The sequence below is a fragment of the Lepidochelys kempii genome, chromosome 2, assembly GCF_965140285.1.
Source record: "Lepidochelys kempii isolate rLepKem1 chromosome 2, rLepKem1.hap1, whole genome shotgun sequence".
NCBI lineage: Eukaryota > Metazoa > Chordata > Testudines > Cheloniidae > Lepidochelys > Lepidochelys kempii.
Window position 1 is genome coordinate 80,148,508 of NC_136381.1, and position 19,808 is coordinate 80,168,315.

Below are 19,808 nucleotides of genomic sequence, written 5' to 3' on the forward strand. Positions count from 1 at the left end.
GTCTAGGGTCTTTCAAACAGTTGCGTACACTCCATATAGTAATTTCATCTAGTCCCCACTTCCCTAGGTTGCATAGAAGAATGTCACGTGGGACTGTGTCCAACATCTTCCTAAAATCAAGATATACCACATCCAAAGCTTCCCCCCTTAACCACTAAACTAATAACTCGGTCCAAGGAAGGTGCCTAAAGATCAGCCTCCAAGTTCAGCACTTCTGAAATTCAGGGCACCTACCTAGGTGCTTAAATATGGAGTTTAAGTCTTAGAAAAACTTAGTTTTATCAACTAATCAAGTATTTTTTTTTAAAAAAAAACCACATGCAAACCTTGTATCATTTACTTTTTTATTTTATTAATTTTAGATAGCGAATGGTGAGTCTTCTCCAATTTGAAGGTACTGCCACAGTAACTTAGCTGCAAACACTGCAAGGGATGTTAAAATCAAAATATAACTACTTAGCATGTATATAGTGCTTCCAGAAGCAAGTGCTTCACAAACATTAAAAGGGTTTCCTTTCTCTTTTTTAAATTCCAGGGTTGGGTTTTTGTTGTTTTGAAGACATAGTAAGTGTGCCTAGAATACACAGCAATGCCCCTCTGTTTGTATTGCAGAAACACCTACAAGCGCCATTGTGCTAGGCACTGTACACACACAACAAGATGGCCCTCTGCCAGAGAGTTTATAAGCTAAATAGGAGGAACAAGCAGCAGATCAGGGAGGAGCATATAAACTAGTAACTGCACAATTAACAATTTCAAAACAGTTTTGTTTTCAAAACCAGCATTCGAGCTAATTACAGAGGCCATTACACTGGTTAAGAAGGACAATGTGTGAGAACAGCAAGACTGAAATCCACTGTTGGAGACTATTTGCTAGCTATGCTATAAAAATTATAACCCTAGGAGGTTTTACAGAATTTCATTGGAAGAGTTTTCACATTCAATACTAATTTAAGTAATATGTCTATTGAAAGGAAAAGGAAACCAGTATCAATGCTAGTTTAGTTACAATTAAACATTAAATTGTTTTAAAATTTTGTTATAAAAGTCTTCTCATCACGTGAGCTATGCAATCCAGAGCAAAGTAGCAGAGTAAGTTTTAAATAGGCTTTGCACAACCAGATTTTTATTTTTAATTTCAACTAATAGATATTTTTAAAATTTTTCATTCATCAATTTAAATTTTCACAGTTGCAGGAAGTTATGGGGTAGAGAAGTCAGGTAATAAGGGGTCAGGAAGTTATTTAATGACAGACACATATTCCAAAATGGAAAACTTTATAAACCATTAAGACATAGTCATCACCACATCAAAATATACAAAATAAATATTCTTAAATCAAACTCTAAAATGAGAACAGAATTTTTTTTTACTTTGCCTATCTGTAAATTCTGATGATTATTGATAGAAATATTTTAGTCAGTTTGTTCGTGTAAGGGGAAACTGACGTTTACTGATAAAAATCTAAATTGGCCAAGCCTAGTTTTTAAAGTATGAAAGCAAAATACACAGGGACATTCGTTCTTATGAAAAACTGACTTTCAAACCATGTTTAATGAATCTTCTACAAGTCTTGCAAATACTACATTATAAATACATCACATTAAGAAACATAATACGGTACAGCTATTGCAAAATCAAGCTGCTTGAAGAAGTTTTACCTGTACAGTACATATTCTGACTGAGGGTGTGCTGGTAGGTATTGATGGTCTTGCACCTGTGTTATTTTGTGACTGGCTCTGTGCTCGAGCTATTGCTTGTTGAGATACTAACATTAATTGACCACTGTTACTTCTGATAAGAACTGTACCTGTTGGCAAGAAAAAGGAACAGACTGTTAAGAGGAATTACTGCACTGAAGAGTACCCAAGGAATTTTTAAAAATTATATTACATGCAAAGAACTGAGCTAATGTGATATCAATATCCCCACAAAGTGTGTCAGAATAAGGAAATGCAAGGGCTAAGGTTCAAAGAGCAGTCTTAACTTGACTGTCTTGCACTTTATGTATGTTTCTTGACAGCAATATTATTTAATTATTAGAGTCACAGCAACATTCAACAAATAGCAATACTGAGCTACACATTTAATACACCACATATTACATTTTGATTTTAATTACACAAAATTGGATTTTTTTGCTTTTCCAATGATAATTGGTTTTGTTTGCTTGTTTTTTTTAAAGAAATATGAAGAAAATCCAGAGCGGGTTGGTTGGCAGCACTTGCTTGTGCAACTATCTGACTTGGAGAGCTTAAGAGCTCTTCTAGATTTGTTTGCACTTAATTCCCTGAACCAACAAGTGTACCATTAAACATAATGAACATAAGTGTGCCCTTACAGATTAGAGGAAGTTTGCAATAGAAACTGAAATATGTAGGCAAACTGATATTTATTAGAAAGCAATTGTCGCTTCCAATAAGAGCCAGCCATTGGCCGAAGACCTCTTCAAAATGGGTTTAAAATTTTTTTAAACAGAAACAGATTTTATTTAGACATTCAGGAAAAAGACATCCTACTTTCTTTGCCCCTTTCCTGTCTCTGAGTTGTCTTTTTACCTATACATTTCTTTCCCTGTAGCAACTCCCAATATCCAAAACCTTTTCTTAAAAAGAACATTAAAATTTTACTCAAGGTATCTTTAATAATGAAGTCTTTCCCAGAGCTTTCCATAGTAGTGAAAGATCAGTAAGCATATGAAACAACTCAACCAAGCATGCGGCGAGTCTACATTTGTTACATAATACAAACCAGAACCGCTCAACATGATACTTTTTGCTTGAGGTACTTCACACTCTCTAGCCCCTGTACTTTTAAACAAGATTGTAGTTCAAGTCTGCTACATTATAGTTGTATTTCTCCAGCACCTATTCCACGCTCAAGGCATCTTCCAATCTAGTATTAGTTCTCAGGATGTGCAAAACCACAAAACGAACCCAGTCAGGGTCTACGGTTTCTTCAACTGACAGCTATTGCACATACAAGGGGAAGTCTACACAACAGCTGGGAGATGTAATTTCCAACACAGGTAGATGTGTGTTAGTGCCTAAATACAGCAGTGTGGCTGTGACAACTTGGATGGTGACTCAGGTTAGCCAACCAAGTATAATCCTGCCAGACCCCGACATATGTACTCAGGAGGTATAATTCCTAGCATGGGTAGTCATATGTATGGTAGCTCTCCTTGAGCTAGCACTTGAAAATAAGTGCGCCCGCTGCATCTCAGGCTAGCCACCTACCTGCTTACCCAACATATCCATATTGAGCCATGGTTTGCAATACTAACAGACTATTATCTTTTGGCAGACTGGAGCCGGTTGATCTTCCAGGCCCTGCTCCTTCAAACACTTATGCACATGCCTAACATCACTTATATGACCAGTCCCATTGACTTCAATTGGACTACTCACATGAGTAATGCTAAGCAAATGCATAAGTGTTTGCAGGATTGGGGCCCAAATGTGATGTTCACTAAAGCCTATTTCATCATTAGTGAAGTTATTTATACACAAGTTTCCATGAGAAGGAAAAATATCCGATAAGCAGTCAATTACAGTTAATCATTCTGCTGGTATTAAAGATGTCCGAGTAGATAGAGGAAATTCACTGTTGCTGCATATATTCACTTTGGTATATTTACATTTGGAAGACATTAAAGGGACACAGTCAGATCAGTTTTGGCCCAGACTTAAAACTCCATATTACAAAATCTAAAGACATTTTGAGATGGATATTTTTTTCCTTCTAACATACTTTTAACATTCCAAAGGAAAGAAGGATTTTGGTTTCTTCAAACAAAATATTTGGTTATCGTGTCTGCAACCTTAACTTTGGGCTTGTCTTCACTACTGGGGTAAGTTGACCTAAGTTACGTTACCTCAGCTACGTGAATAACTTAGCTGGAGTCTACATAGCTTAGGTCGACTTATCCCAGTGTCTTCACTGCCCTGAGCTGATGGGAGACTGTCTCTGGTCAATTTCCCTTACTCTTCTCAAAGAGCTGGAGTAACGGGGTTGATCGGAGAGTGCTCTGCCATCGATTTAGCAGCTCTTCACTAGACCTGCTAAATAGACCCCTGTTGCATGGATTGAGCAGCGCTGTTCTCCCTGTAGTGGAGACTAGCCCTTTGTGCAATGCCAAAGAGAATGAGAAGTGACGTATGTCCACACTAGCACTTTTGTCAGTATAAATTATGATGCTCTGAAGGGTGTTTTTTCACACCCGAGTGACTTAAGTTACACCGACAGAAGCACCGGTGTGCACAGCGCTATGTCAGCAGGAAACATTCTCCTGCCGACATAGCTACCGCTGCTCATGGAGGTGGTTTTATTATGCTGATGGGAGAGCTCTCTCCTGTCAATACAGAGCCGCTATACAAGCGATCTTACAGCATCACAGATGTATTGGTACAGCTGTGCCATTATAAGCTTGCTAGTGTAGACATGGCCTTAGTCTCATACACTTCTCTCAGGATGGACAACTTAAGATAAACAGTCAAAATTTTAAAGTGCTTAAGTTTAATAAATTTGGGTATTCTGTCACATAATTTTTAAAATATGCGCTTTAATCTAACTCTCAGAAATTGCCAGAAATAACTTAGCTCAGTTTATTACAGATTTTTGTCAATACTTTTAGTCTTGATTACATTAAGACCTGCTAAAACTCAAACACAGTGTCTGGAAGAGTCCACTCTATCACCAAGTTACCTAAATTCACCACTGGGCTGTTTAGTTCGACTTGGCTTAAGTGACAGCAATTTCCACCAAAAGCGCACAACCAAGGGAAGTTCTTAAAGTGCAATCCATAAACATATCTTTCTTTAAAACGCAAAGCTGGTAAAAAACATTATATATTGGACCATGACACCCCAGTATCACCATCTGTGAGGAAGATTAAAATATTGAATGCCTTTCTATACAGTAAAAGAAAAGGTCTTGTCTACATGGTGCACTCGGGAAAGTTAAGCACCTTTAATTAATTCATCTTAAGTGCATTAGTTAAAGCACATTGAGAGCATCTACACAGGGAATTTTTTTTCAGAAGTAAATTGGCCTTAGCTCACTATCACTTAATCCAAGAATCTGCACAGGGGTTTAAATGCACTTAACTTCACACTTTTAGGCCATGTCTACACTATCAAGCTTACAGCAGCACAGCTGTACTGATACAGGTGTGCCTCTAAGATCGCTCATGTAGCCACTCTATGCTGATGAGAGAGAGCTCTCCCATCAACATAATAAAACCACCTAAATGAGTGGCAAAAACTATGATGGCAGAAGAACATCTGCCGACAATAGTGCTGTGCACATGAGCACTAATGCCAGTCAAACTTATGCTGCTCAGGGGTGTTTTTTCCCCAGCTCCCTGAGCAATGTGAGTTTTGCTGACATAAGTGGAAGTGTAGACGTGGCCTTACTCTTAACTTTCCTGAAGTTATGTCTACGCCACAGATGCTACAGCAAACAGGCGTGCTGCTTTAATGCCCTAGCAAAGAAGCTTTCTGCATCAATAGAAGGCGTTTTCCATTGATGGGATTAGTTCACCTCACTGTGAAGCGGTTGCTAGGTCAATAGAAGAATTCTTCTGTCAGCCTAGCTGTGTCTACATGTGGGCTTAGGTCAACCTAACCACAGCGCGCAGGGCAGGAAATTTTTCACAGGCCTGACTGACATAGCTAGGTCGATCTAACTTTTACGTACAATACAGGCCTGAGTGTCCCTGTGTATCTTAGTTATCACATTTACACTTGTCAAGGAAAACAGTCACTCTTTGGATATTTTGAATACTGACTATTTAAACAAAATGATTTCTTTAAAAACACTTTTCCTTGCCACAAGAGCCTAAGTCCCAATACTTAGAAAATGAAAAAGCAGTCTGCTACAAAATAAATCATTCAGAATTTCTTCAGTGAAGTGTGAATTCAACCCAACTGTCCTAATAGAACAGGAATTACTGCAGCTTAACTTTCAAAGCAAGACCATTTAAATTTATTCCAATAGAAGACCTGCATTTTTGTTAGTTAAAAGTTTGTTGCCAACTCTATTAATATTCACTTTCCAATCAAATTCATCTGATTGAAATGCGGAAGAAGGCAGAGAGATTTTTAAAAAGACTTTCATATCTCAGACCAATAAGTGAATGTGTCTACACATAATAGCAAATACACTTATATTTTAAAACATTAAAGTCACTCTCTTCCTCCTTCACTTACATAATCTTACCAAGATTTGGATTTTGCGCATCTCTTGTGATACGTGCTACAATAGAGTGGGGAACATTTCTGAGTAAAATAGAACTGATTTCCATAGAATGATGAAGACAACATATAAGAAAACAGCTACTTGTTTACCCTCATTGAAAGAATGAGTTGGGTAGGAGAAATGTGGGATGGAATTTTCAGAGACGCCTAAGAAAGTTAGGGGCTCAAATACAATTGAAAGTCAATAGGGTTTGGGCCCCTAACTCCTTTGAAAATCCCAGCTATCATTATTTTCTCGGAGTCCTCAGGCTGTAAACACTCAAATGAGTAAGGAATCGCTTAAGGCATTACAAACAGCGTATTAATATGTTGAAAGTTAGCAAAAACAAAGATAGGACAATTTCCCTGATATTTAGCCTACAAATACTGAAGCCTCTTCAGCTATGAAAAAAGGTTAAAAGTAAACAAAAGCCCTGATCACTTATACTGTTTAAAACTGTACTGGATAAAGGCAGGACATGCTAAGGTATCTTAAAGGGAAAGGAAATTAACTCAAAAGCTGCAAATTACATCTGAAAGAGACCTAACGTTTATATGACTTGAATAAAAGTTTTGAAGCTATGGGCTGTATGATTTCCTACACAACACAGGTTAAGGTTTATATTTTGTCTTATAAGGACACTGCTGACTAAGTAAAATACATTAATCAGGGCTTGAACAGATGCTTACTATGGATGCTGATACCAAAGATGGGAAGGGATATCACAGCAAGCCCCAAACCAACATATTAGGGAGAAGCTCAATAGGGGATGCTGCTATTCAGACTGCACTATCTCTGTACCCTAGTCAGGTACCAGAATGGTGCCAAATACAGAAAAAGTAAATAAATGTAAAACTTCCAAGGAAGAGCCCATTTCTCTACTCACACTATGACCTAACTTTGGGGAACGGAGTTCTCAATTACTCTCCTCCCCGATAGCCCTTTTTAGGGGTCCTCCCCACTTGTGAATAGCTCCTGTGTTTGCATCTGCTATTGCTTAGTTTTACTCTGCTGCTTAGGAAAACTAACAATTTCCCTACAACCCAGCTGAGAAATGGACCTATCTTGTTCATTTCACTAGCAGCAGTGGCCAGATTATGAGGAGAGACAGGGGGGCAACCAGGATTAGGCCTGATCTACATTGGAGATCAGTCCCAATTATAGCCATTAGTTTAGCTGCCCTAGCGTAGCTGCCTAGCAAAACTGCTACAGACAGTGAGGTACATCTATGCAGCTTATCAGTTTCCAGTAGGGGTAAAATGCACCGATGAAAATTATTGCTTATACTAGCTTTGACTGTCTACACTAGGGTTCTGAACCCGAGCTGGCCAGACTGACTGACTATCCGGCATAGGCAGAGACAAGATGAGGGGGTGGATAAGGGAGGTCCTCAAGGTAGGGTACAGGAAGTCAACCAAGCTTATTTTATACTTTAGAACACCTTGCAGTAACGGACGTATGTTAAGGATTAACAACGTCTCATGCACAGATCCTCTTTTTAGGCACATACTAAGTGCTAAAGCTGTTAATGTTTGGACAGCAAGATAGGTTTCATGTACTGCCTTTTCTAGCAAGTTTCAAAGAAACAAGTGAGGCCAAAAGCACATCAGTGGAAACAATCATCATACTTAGAGGTGCCCAAGATTGTGGTGTACTATTCAATGTGAGTACGGCTACCAGAATTAGGCCCTTAAACAACAGTGTGTTGGTATAGATTTTTCATCTGAGTATTACATTTTCACTTTTCTTATGAAGTGATAGTAGTTTGCCTAATCGTCATATGAAAGTTATTTTCATTAGGTTACTATTTAGAGGCATGTTTATACCCAAATTTCACAGAAGTCTTACATTTCTTATCAGAAAAGATGGTAATTGTTCAAGTTTTAAGCAACACTAACTTAGTGAGGAACAGTCTTTGGTCATAACCAATAAAGTAACTGTTTTACCTTAGAAACAAAGAATATTGTGGCTCACAGCCTATCATTTAAAATCCAACAAGAATCAATGTAATTGGTGTTACCATTCAAACCTTAACTGATGGCATTGTGTTTCCATTGACATTTGAAATTTACTAAGCCACAATTTAATATGAAAATTTGTCTTGAGGAAAATGACTACGCTTTGGTTCACATTTGCCTGTTCTATATTACAGAAAGGTGAAGGGTGTTTGGGCCTAACTTTTCACGTCTCTCTGGGCAGAGACTGTATTTGAAGAGTGCCACAGAACCTATTTTGCTCTGCTTTGGAGCCAAGCCTTTGAATAGCTCAGACAGCTTTTTGTCAGCACTTCTGCATCCCAACTCTTGTAGAGCCTTGATAGATTTGCTGGCTTGAAAGCTGAATAATTGAAGTCTCAAGTAATACTGTCTGGACCATTTCTCCTCAGTCAATTGTGAGAGATTTATTCACCTGAGCCCAAGTACTCCTGGGACCTTAGTTGCTGCTGAGGGAGTCAGACTCCTTGAACTGCTGTTAGATTACTATTGGCTGAGCTGGCTGCTAGTAAGTAAAGTTGCCACATCTTCAATTTCAAAGAAACTGCTGCTCCATGAAGCATGTAATTCACACGCCACACCCCGTTCTTCTTTCTGCTGTGTATTACTCGGTATAGTTTATATCCGCTTTAATCTAATTGCTTTGAATAGCAAGTCAACTGTGTGGCACATTCACACAGCACTATATATAGCTACACTACAATATAGATACTGTAATGCTCCCCTTAGCCCCAGGACAGATCTTTTCTATTTGTACAGCTTGGACATTTCAATGGATAGAACAAAGAAAGTGACTCAAAGTTTTTGAAGATGTGTCAGGAGAGGGACTCTATTCTCCCCAGCACACTATACAGTTTTAGATAGTTACGTAGCTCTAGTTAGCATCTTTAAAGACACCAGACAAGATAAAGCAATTGTACTGTAGCATATGCTAAGAGCTTTGTCAAGTGAAAACCTAAGGGAGCCCACATGCTAGTAGACAACTGCTTTGTCTTGACCAGGATTTTTGAAGATGCTAACTAGATTGAGCTAGGTGACTCAATCTAACATTATGCTTTTAAATCCTAGTCTAGACAAAGCTTAAGGGCTTCTCTTCCTGGGAAAATTGTTCCAGAATGAAGTGTTATTTGCATTGAATGCCCAATTGGGAGCTATTGTGAAATAGCTTATTCCAGTCATTTTCCCCATGTAGATAAGCCCCTATATAGAGCACTGACTGGGGCTTAATTTGGGCTAATAAAATGTTAGAGGTGTTTATAAATTCTGAACGCTAAACAGTGAATTAGGTTTCGGGTTATTTTTTAAACAGAGCCCTTGGTTTTACTCAGTTACTTGGCAAACACTAAAATCCGTTCATTCTAAAGTTGAAAGTTTATTGATTAAACACAAGAAATTAAAACAAGCCTTTTAACTGAAACTATGGTTGAGAGATTATGCAAAACAAACCTAAATCAAAACCTTTGAAGATTATCTCCTTTTGGGAGCAAAATATTAGTGTCATTTCCAAATCAACCTTTTCATCCATTCAGCCCTGATGCATAAAGGGTATTTATTTCTCCTGTTTCTAATAAACATGGTGGAGGAAATATGGCTTTTACCGATGTCTTTGGAACACTGGATGGTAGGCTGGTCACAAATGGATGCTTTGGCTGGCAAATTGATCGTGGCACCTGTTGCTTGGACCCTGGACCACTTTTCCAATCAGGGACATCTGATTGGGTCTTTTCTTATTAGAGAGGGCAAAGTCACACTATGCTGATGCAATGCAACTGATTTTAGGGTTTGGAGAAAATCCAAGAGGATTGGAAGAAAAATAGTGGGGAAGAAAGTAACATGAAAGGGAGGCAAAACAGGATCTTATGTGCCTCCTCAATGCTAGCAACTAGGTATCTCCACAGATGGGCTGAGGACAGGGTGTCATGATGATATTCAGCACTCAGAGGTAACAGCTTCTTAAACAAGAGCAAGGCCAGCTGGGTGGCCTTCCTCCTGGAAGATGGTCTCAGTCTGGTCTCCTCCTTCTAGCTTTGGGTTAGGGAAGATGAGATGAGACAAGGTGGGATGGTGGGGGTGGGAGAGGAAAAGACAATTTTCCCAAAGTCTCTCTAAGAAATCACCGGGGGAGAGGGGAGGAGAATGGGCAGGGCTGGAGCACTGACAGAAAAAAAACTAGCAGGTGCTTAGCACCCACCAGCAGCCATGCTCCCCCCAGCACCTCCTGCCCACCAGTGGCTGCCGATCAACTCCTCCACCTCCTCCCAGCACCTCCTGCCCACTGCGATCAGCTGTTCTGCAGCATGTACTGGTGCTGAGGGGGTAGGGGGAGGAGCGGGGCAGGGCACGCTTGGGGGAGGGGATGGAAAGAGGCAGGTCGGGGATGGGATAAGTGGGGGCAGGAACCTGGGCTGAGCGGAGGTTGAGCACCCCCTGGAACAATTGGAAGCTGGCGCCTGTGCAAAACTATAACCCTAGTTGAACCCAAAAAGTAAAGGTTAGTCAGTGGAGACTATGGGGTATCTGATATAATTATTTCTAATTAACTAAATGGCAGGTGCCATTTAGCATCAGTTTAATTCTCCATGGACTTCAGGTGAAGTGCTAAGTAAAGTACATTGGATGACAGACTCACTAGTTATCTAGTCCCAAGGTCAGAGAAGGATTATTTCAAACAGGAAAGTCAACCTCCTGACCAAGTGCAATTCAGGTATGTCTACCCTGCAATGCAAATCCAAGGTTAGTAGAACTCGGGTTAGCAGAGCCTGGGTTTGTTAATCTAGAGGGCTTGAGCATTTATACTCATCTGTAACCCCAGTTTAGGAATGCTGAATTTGTGGTCCCAACCTGGGGCTACATTATGTGGGCCTAAGTGCAACTACCCATATCCCAGACATCCTAGTGCTCTCCCAAAAGGAGGCTACTCCAGTCCTTTGTTCATGGTGCAATGTGGGAAAATTTGACTGCCCACCAAACTTGACTGTCCAGAGGGCAAAGAAAGTCATCCCATGGGACTGTGGAATACTTTTGGCGGATTCCAGAGCACAAGCCCAGTGAGGCTGTGACTACACTGCAAAACAATAGGGCTTGAACCCTGGGTCCTGGCTTGTTTCAGGCTTGGACCCTCCAAACTGTGAGGTCCTGAGATCCTGGGTCCAAATCCAGGATTAGCACAATTTGTGTGTGTAGATTGAAGGGTGATTAGGCTTGAGCCTCAATTCAAACCCTGGGTTTACACTGCACTGTGAACATAGCACTTCTCTATTTTTACTATTTTTTTAAATCTGAACGTCCAGAGTCCGAGGCCAGGAGGGACACCATTGTGATCTAGTCTGGTCTCTTGTATAGCACAGGCCATAGAACTTCCCCAAAATTGTTCTGAAAATGCTCTGGGAAATAAACATCCAATCTAGATGTAAAAATCACCCGTGATAGAGAATCCACCATGATTCTTGCTAAATTGTTCCAATAACTAACCTCAAGGTCTAAAATTTTAGACCTTATTTCCAGTCTGAGTTTACCTATCTTTGACTTTCAGCTACTGGATCACATTATACCTTTCCCTGCTAGACTGAAGAGCACACTATCAAACATTAGCTACTTACAGATTGTAATCAAATTGGGAATAGTGTCACCCCTTAATCTTCTCTAAAATAAAAAAGTGAACTCGAGTCCATAAGGCATGTTTTCTAATCCTTTAATCATTCTCATGACTCTCCTCTGAACTCTCTCCAATTTATCAATATTCTTCTTGAATTGTGGACATCAGTATTGGACACAGGATTCCAACTGCACCCATTCTAATATGCTATTCCTATTCCAGAGTCCCTTTTTTATGCATTCAAGGATTATAATAGCCCTTTTGGCCAGTGTCTCCACGCAAGCTCATGTTCAGCTGATTCTCCACTGTGACGCCCAATTTTTTCCCCCCAGAATCACTGACTCCCAAGATAGAGAAACACACACACCCCTCCCCCTCCCCCCCACATCCTGCAAGCATGACCTACATTCTTTGTTCTTAGGTGTATAAATGTGCATTTAACTATATTAAAACGCATGTATTGTTTGCTTGCGCCTACCTGCTCAAGGGATCCAGACTGCACTGTATTAGTGACCTTCATTTTTTTTTTTTACCACTCCACCAATATCTGGGTCATCTCCAAGCTTTATCAGTGATGATTTTATATTTTCTTCCAGGTTCATTGGTAAAAAGTGTTAAATAGCCTAGGGCGCAGAACCAGTCCCTGTGAGATTCCACAGGAAAAACACCTGTTCAATAATAATTCCCTGTCCTGTCAGTTTTCAATCCACTTAAATGTGTGCCATGTTAGTTTTATATCATTCTAGTTTGTTTCTAAATCAAAATATCATGCAGTACCAAGTCAAACACCTTACAGAAGTCCAAGTATATTACATCAACACTATTACCTTAACCAACCAAACTTGTAATCAAAAGAGATATCAAGAAGTCTGACAGGATCTTTTTTTCCCTAAACCCATATTGATTGACATTAATTATATTACCCCCTTAATTCTTGAATAATGAGTCCTGTATCAGCTGCTCCATTATTTTGCCCTGGATCTGTATCAGACTGACAGACCTATGACAACTTGGATCATTCCATTTACCCTCTTTAAATACATGGCACAAAAATCAGCTTTCTTCCAGTCTTCTGGAACTTCCAGACATACTGAAGACATACTGAAAATCAACATTAGTAGTCCAACAAGCTCCTCAGATAGCTCTTGTAAAACTCTTGGATGCAGGTTATCCAGACTTGCTGTTTTAAATTTGTCTAGCTTTAGCAGTTGCTGTTTAACATCCAGAAGCAGCCAATAGCTTTTTGGGGATGATCATATCAATTCCTTCCATCCCAAAGGTGCTTATGAGCTCTACATGTCACACATCCCATGCCTGCCACCCACCCCCGCACCCCACACTCACACGCCAGCCTTTCTGTATGCAGTGTTGTTGTAGCTGTGTCAGTTCCAGGATAGAGACAAGGTGGGTAAGGTAATTTCCTCTCCCCCCTCACCCTCTGCAGAGCCTTCCCCTACTGAAGGGGTGTTAATGGGCCACTTCACTTTGAATGGTCCCTTGGAACCTGTGTGAACTACTTATGCTAAACAATCATGTTGTATTTAGCTGTGACCCTCTGATTAAGTTTCCCAGATCTGAAGAGCTCTGTGTAAGCTCTCTTTCACCAACAGAAGTTGGTCAAATAAAAGATATCCCACCCACTTTGCCTCACTAAGGCCATGTCTACACTACAGAGTTAAGTAGACTTAAGTTTTGTTGATAGTCATAAGCCGCTTTAACAACATTAGTGGAGCACAGCCACACAAAGCTCCTTGTGTCAGCTGAGTGCATCTACAGTTGTTGCTCTTGCATCAACAAAGTGCTGCACTATGGGTAGCTATCCCACTGTGCAACTCATCACCCTCTGCTGCTAGGAGCTCTGGGAACGGATCGCAGCGCATGCTTGCCGTCCCATGATGCAGTTCTTTCTGTCCTATCATTCCATGGGCTTCCTACTCAATTTTGAACCTTTTTCAACAGCCCTTGTAAACTGTGCACCCGCCATCTCTGCATGATAGCATGGATCCTGAGCTGCTGATCATTGTGGTGGTGAACATTATGAATACAATGCAGCTGGTACTGCAGTATTTCATGAGCTGCGAAACAGAGTGAATTGGTGATGCCTGCCCCGCTGTATGCCATGGAAACAAATAATTCAAGACTGCTGCTGGCATTCACAGACCAGTTTGCCATGGTGGACCATCGGTACTGGACTCGGGAAACAAGCACTGAGTGCTGGGATCACATTGTGATGCAGGTCTGGGATGATGAGCAGTAGCTGCAGAATTTCTGGATGTACAAAGCCACCTTCCTGGAACTGTGTGCAGAGCTCTCCCCAGTACTGTGGTGCAAGGATATCGGAATGAGAGCTGCCTTTACTGTGGAAAAACAAGCAGTGATGCTGTGTGGAAGCTGGCAATGCCAGACTGCTACCAGTCAGTCGTAAATCAGTTTGGAGCTGGAAAGTCCACCACGGTGATGCAAGCGTGCAGGGCCATTAATCGCCTCCTGCTATGATGGAGTGACTCGTGGTAATGTCTATGAAATAAATTGATGGCTTTGAGGCAATGGGATTCCCTGCCTGTGGTAGGGCGATGGATGGAACACACAACCCAACTGTGGACACAGACCATCTTGTGCCGGAGTACATCAACCGAAAGGGCTACTTCTCCATAGTCTTGCAGGTGCCGGTGGATGACCGTGGCTGTTTCACTGATATCAATGCAAAGTGGTCAGGAAAGGTACATGATGCATGCATCTTTCGGAACACTGGACCGTACAGAAAGCTGCATGCTTGGACTTCCCAGACCAGAATATTCCAGTGGGGGATGTGCAAATGCCCATAGTGATACTTTGAGACCCCGCCTACCGCAGCTCATGAAGCCTTACACCAGGAACCTAGACAGCAGCCAGGAGCGCTTCAACAGGCTCAGCAGGTGCCAAATGACTGCTGAATGCCTTTTGGCTGATTAAAAGGTCTCTGGTGCTGTCTTTTTGGCCAGTTAGACCTCAATGAGGAAAATATTCAAATGGTCATTGTGGGCTGCTGTGCGCTCCATAATATGTGCAAATCAAAGGGGGAAAGTTTCTCCAGGGGTGGGCTGCTGACTGGCTGCCTGCTGATTTTGAGCAGTCAGATACAAGGGCAATTAGAGGAGTGCAGAGGGAGGCTATTTGAATCAAGGAGGCTTTGAAGGAACATTTTGACAATGATTCCCAGTAACGTGTTTGTATGTGATGAATTTGGCCAGGCAATGTTTACTTGCCGCCATGAATTACTCCTGTAGTGCTTGCTTCTTGAGCATTAATTGCAAGGAGCAAATATTCCTACCTATAGCCACTGTGTTTCAACGTTAGCACTGAGCGACATAGGTATGTCACAAATAAAGACTCATTATTTCAAAGACTCAGGTTTAATAACGGGATAAAACAAACTTTTGGACAAACAGGGAACATAAAAGTGAGGAACAGTCTCGCAGATAGGGCTCTCACAGCTGGGTGTAATTCCATCTTTCATTGGAAAACCAGTCTCTAGGCGTGGAGCGCACAGGGTACTGTGAGGGACCAGGACCATGCAACGAATTTGGTAGGGGAGTTTGGGAAAGGCATGGACCAGAGTTCTACTGTCGCAGGAAGGGGAGTCAGGCACAGATTTGCTCTAATTGCAGGCTAATGAGGGACTTCAACATCTCTATATGGTCCTCCAGGAGCTTTATCTTCCACTCCTGCCCATGTCCTTTCCCAGCTATCCAGCCTCAGTCTTTCATTTGTCGTCTCTCTCCATGCTCATTTCACTATGTGATGCATCTGTTCACTGCAGCACTTCAAGAAACATATCTTCTTTACTGGGTCACTGCCTTATCTGATGGAGGTGCATCACTGGTGTGGAGGAGTGTGTTCTCAAGGGCACATCTGCAGAAGGCAAAGCAGCAATCAAGAGATGGTATTGAGTGCCCTCACAGCTGTGAATCAGAAAAGTTACATACACCTCTTTCTCACTGTCCCTTGGCTAGCACAGGTCACCATGAGTCCCATTTATGGTGACTTCACATGGTGGGGGTGGGCAAAGGGGAAAAGGCAAGACAGGACAAAGGCTGGTTTGCAAAGGGGGTTACTATAAGTGGCTAGGGAGCCTATTCTGAAAACTGGTACCCTTCCCTTTTCCATAGGATAGGGTAATCGAACCAGATCTCACTCCTACAGGTAACCCAGGATGCAAGGGAGCATCTCCTGCATGTGTGTGGCTTCAGACCAGCTCTGTAGGCTGATCGCCTGTGTGCCGCTTTGGTCCCTGCAGAGCTAATTGCTGGGTAGTGCAGCGAAGTTTCCTATAGCGGTGGGGAGAAACAAGGCAGCTCTCCGAAGGAACCTTCAGCAGAGGATGGCAGAATTCCTAGAAGACAGTATCCTAGAGATCACTATGGAGGATTCCAGAGACATCCCTGTGTACATTAACATATTTTTTGCCGTGGCCCCACTGCGCAGATGGATAGGCTTTATTAATTTCAGTCCCTTATCCCTCCTCTACCATACAACAAAATACATGAGAGCTCAATCTCCTCTCACTGTGCAGTATCAAAGCAAAATGAGCACTTACCAGTGCTCCCCTCTCCTGCATCCTGCAAGCCAGAGCTGGAATGCTGGGACCGGCTAGACTCCTCCTGAGTGGAAGAGAGGTCCTGACTTGCCACGCATCTGGACGACTTTGCCTTATGCTCCACATGATCCTCCAGTTCCACCTCCTCGTCCACCAATTCCTCATCGGGGTTGAGTCCTCTGACTGCTGCTTCCAGTCCCCCAAAGTATCCACAGGACTCTTGGTGGAGGTGGGGTCGCCACCAAGGATAGCGGGCCGCTCTGTATAGAAGCAGCATGTCTTTGGTGTGGCTCCAGAGCGATGGTTGGCCTCCCTTCCCTTCTGGTATGCCTGCCTCAGCTCCTTGATTTTACCATGACACAGCTGCATGTGCCTTTCATGCAATCAGCCTGTAGTATTGGATTTTCTACAGCTGGTGCAAAGCTGCGATTGCACAGCCTCCTCTCCCCATATACTCAGTAGATCAGACAGCTCTGGTGTGCTCCACACGGAAGCACGTCTGCTGTGTGAAGCCAACACGGTCAACTGGGAAGATGCTGTGTGAACTGTGCACCATGAGCAAACAGGAAGAGAAATTTCAAAAATTCCCTGGCTTCTAAACAGGGGAGGGGCGCATACCTGTGTATCTTCGGGGCAGCAGAGTTCTAACTGCTAACCAGAGCAGTCATGATGGGTATTGTGGGACACCTCCTGGAGGCCACTTAAGGTGACATAACTAAGTGAGGTCGCTCTGTCGCAAAAAGCTCTATGCTGCTCGTTGAGGTGGTTTTATTATGTCAGCGTAGCAAGGGAGTTACATCGGCGAGAGGAGCATTTCAGTGTGTACAGTGTGTTTTGTCTATGAAAACTGATTTGTTGACAAAACTGTGTAGTGTAGACAAGGCCTAAGCTTTCTGAACAGTTATCCACAATCAGCTTGTACAGACCTTAGGTGGCAGTGAACTTGCCAGCAACAAGTAAAACAGTTCTTTGTAGAGGACCCAGATGAAAAGAGAAACGGACTAAATTCCCATAATCTTAGTCACTTGCTTTCTGCAGCAAGTAGAAAAGCATGTTATGCTCAGTAGGGCCCTGCCTATACTAGGGCTGTTTTTCAAAGCATACCTATCCACGGTTGCTAACACACCTGTTCAGCTCCATGGGAGTGAGCAATTTTAGCACGCCTAGTGTAAACAAGCTGCTGCTACTGGTTTAAGCATCATCTAACCCTGCTCACAGGACACATATCTAACAAACTAGTAGCTGGCAGCCCTAGTACACTACAACATTGCTAACACCAGTACAGCTAGAGCAGATTTCGTAACAATGGTAAGCTTTTGAAGAGTATCCCTAATGTAAGCATATCATAAAGTAATAAAGGTGAATTCATCAGTATCTAGGCAAATTTCACACTTCACTGCCCTGCCCTTCCATAAGGGAAGCAGACCTGTTTGGCTGCTGGTGACCCTTCAAAAATGGCCTTTAAAACATCCCCCAGACAAACGGAGTAAGGATGAGAAGTAGAAGATAGACAACTGAAAAGATGAACAGTGACAGAAAGGGCAAAAAAGAATATAAGGAGATCCAAGAACAGGGATGGGGAAAAGGAAGATAGAGTACTGAAATTACGATTGCTGCTGTTCTTTTTGCTCTATGTCATTTCTCTCTTCCATAAATGTGTTGGACCCCAGAATGTGAGGTCAGTTACCAGAGTTTTTTTTGGTTTTTATTTTTGTAGCCCTTTAGACTCATGTGCTAAGACCATGAGTAAGCTTGTCCACACTACTAGCCATTTTGGAAGATAAGAGCTATATCAAAAATATTAACAGGAACCTTATCCTCAACCCAGCCTTCAACTATTTCCATCACTGACACCTGCACAGCATTTATCACCACTACTTTTCTAACAGTAAATTGAAATGAGTGGTCAGTCCACTCCACAGCAAACAGATTGTCTTGTGTGTCATGGACTCTCTCACAATCTGAACCACCATTAGCAATATCAGCATAGGCCAAGGACCGAATGAACACAGATCAGGACAATGGCATATTTGCACAGCTGGGAAGTAAATACTGCACGTGCTGTTCGTGTTCTGTATGCAGACTGCATTGACTGTAAAGTTCTCTCAAAAACGTTCACTTTTTTTTAAAGAGAAGGCAGAGCAGGAAGAGTCTCATATGAAAGATGAAAACCCTACCATCAACCTCAGCCTGGACCAGTCCACACAAGAGATCCACTTCCTGGACACTACAGTGCTAATAAGCGATGGTCACATAAACACTGCCCTATACTGGAAACCTACTGACCGCTATACTTACCTACATGCCTCCAGCTTTCATCTAGACCACACCACACGATCCATTGTCTACAGCCAGGCTCTACGATACAACCGCATTTGCTCCAACTCCTCAGAGACAAACATCTACAAGATCTCTATCAAGCATTCTTACAACTACAATACCCACCTGCTGAAGTGAAGAAACAGATGGACAGAGCCAGAAGAGTACCCAAAAGTCACCTACTACAGGACAGGTCCAGCAAAGAAAATAACAGAACGCCACTAGCCGTCACTTTCAGCCCCCAACTAAAGCCTCTCCAACGCATTATCAAGGATCTACAACCTATCCTGAAGGACGAGCCATCACTCTCACAAATCTTGGGAGACAGGCCAGTCCTTGCCTACAGACAGCCCCCCAACCTGAAGCAAATACTCACCAGCAACCACACACTACACAACAGAACCACTAACCCAGGAACCTATCCTTGCAACAAAGCCCATTGCCAACTGTGTCCACATATCTATTCAAGGGACACCAACATAGGCCCTAATCACATCAGCCACATTATCAGAGCCTCGTTCACCTGCACATCTACCAATGTGATATATGCCATCATGTGCCGGCAATGCCCCTCTGCCATGTACATTGGTCAAACTGGACAGTCTCTACGTAAAAGAATAAATGGACATAAATCAGATGTCAAGAATTATAACATTCAAAAACCAGTCGGAGAACAATTCACTCTCTGGTCACTCGATTACAGACCTAAAAGTCGCAATATTACAACAAAAAAACTTTGAAAACAGACTCCAACGAGAGACTGCTGAATTGGAATTAATTTGCAAACTGGACACCATTAAATTAGGCTTGAATAAAGACTGGGAGTGGATGTGTCATTACACAAAGTAGAACTATTTCCCCATGTCTATTTTCCCCCCCTACTGTTCGTCACACATTCTTGTGAACTGCTGGAAATGGCCCATCTTGATCATCACTACAAAAGGTTTTTTCCCCCTCTTCTGCTGGTAATAGTTCACCTTAACTAATCACTCTCCTTATAGTGTGAATGGTAACACCCACTGTTTTATGTTCTCTGTGCATATAAAATCTCCCCACTGTATTTTCCACTGCATGCATCCGATG

At 42.0% G+C, this 19,808-nt stretch overlaps 1 protein-coding gene across 1 annotated transcript in view; it reads right to left on the minus strand.

Moving 5' to 3' along the window:
* The window catches only part of TAF4B (TATA-box binding protein associated factor 4b), a 124,927-nt gene that overhangs the window by 95,464 nt on the left and 9,655 nt on the right, over positions 1-19,808 (minus strand). Inside the window, exon 2 of the mRNA XM_073331341.2 lies at positions 1,663-1,811. Coding sequence (XP_073187442.1) covers positions 1,663-1,811 — 149 coding nt within the window. The remainder of the gene's footprint in view (positions 1-1,662; positions 1,812-19,808) is intronic.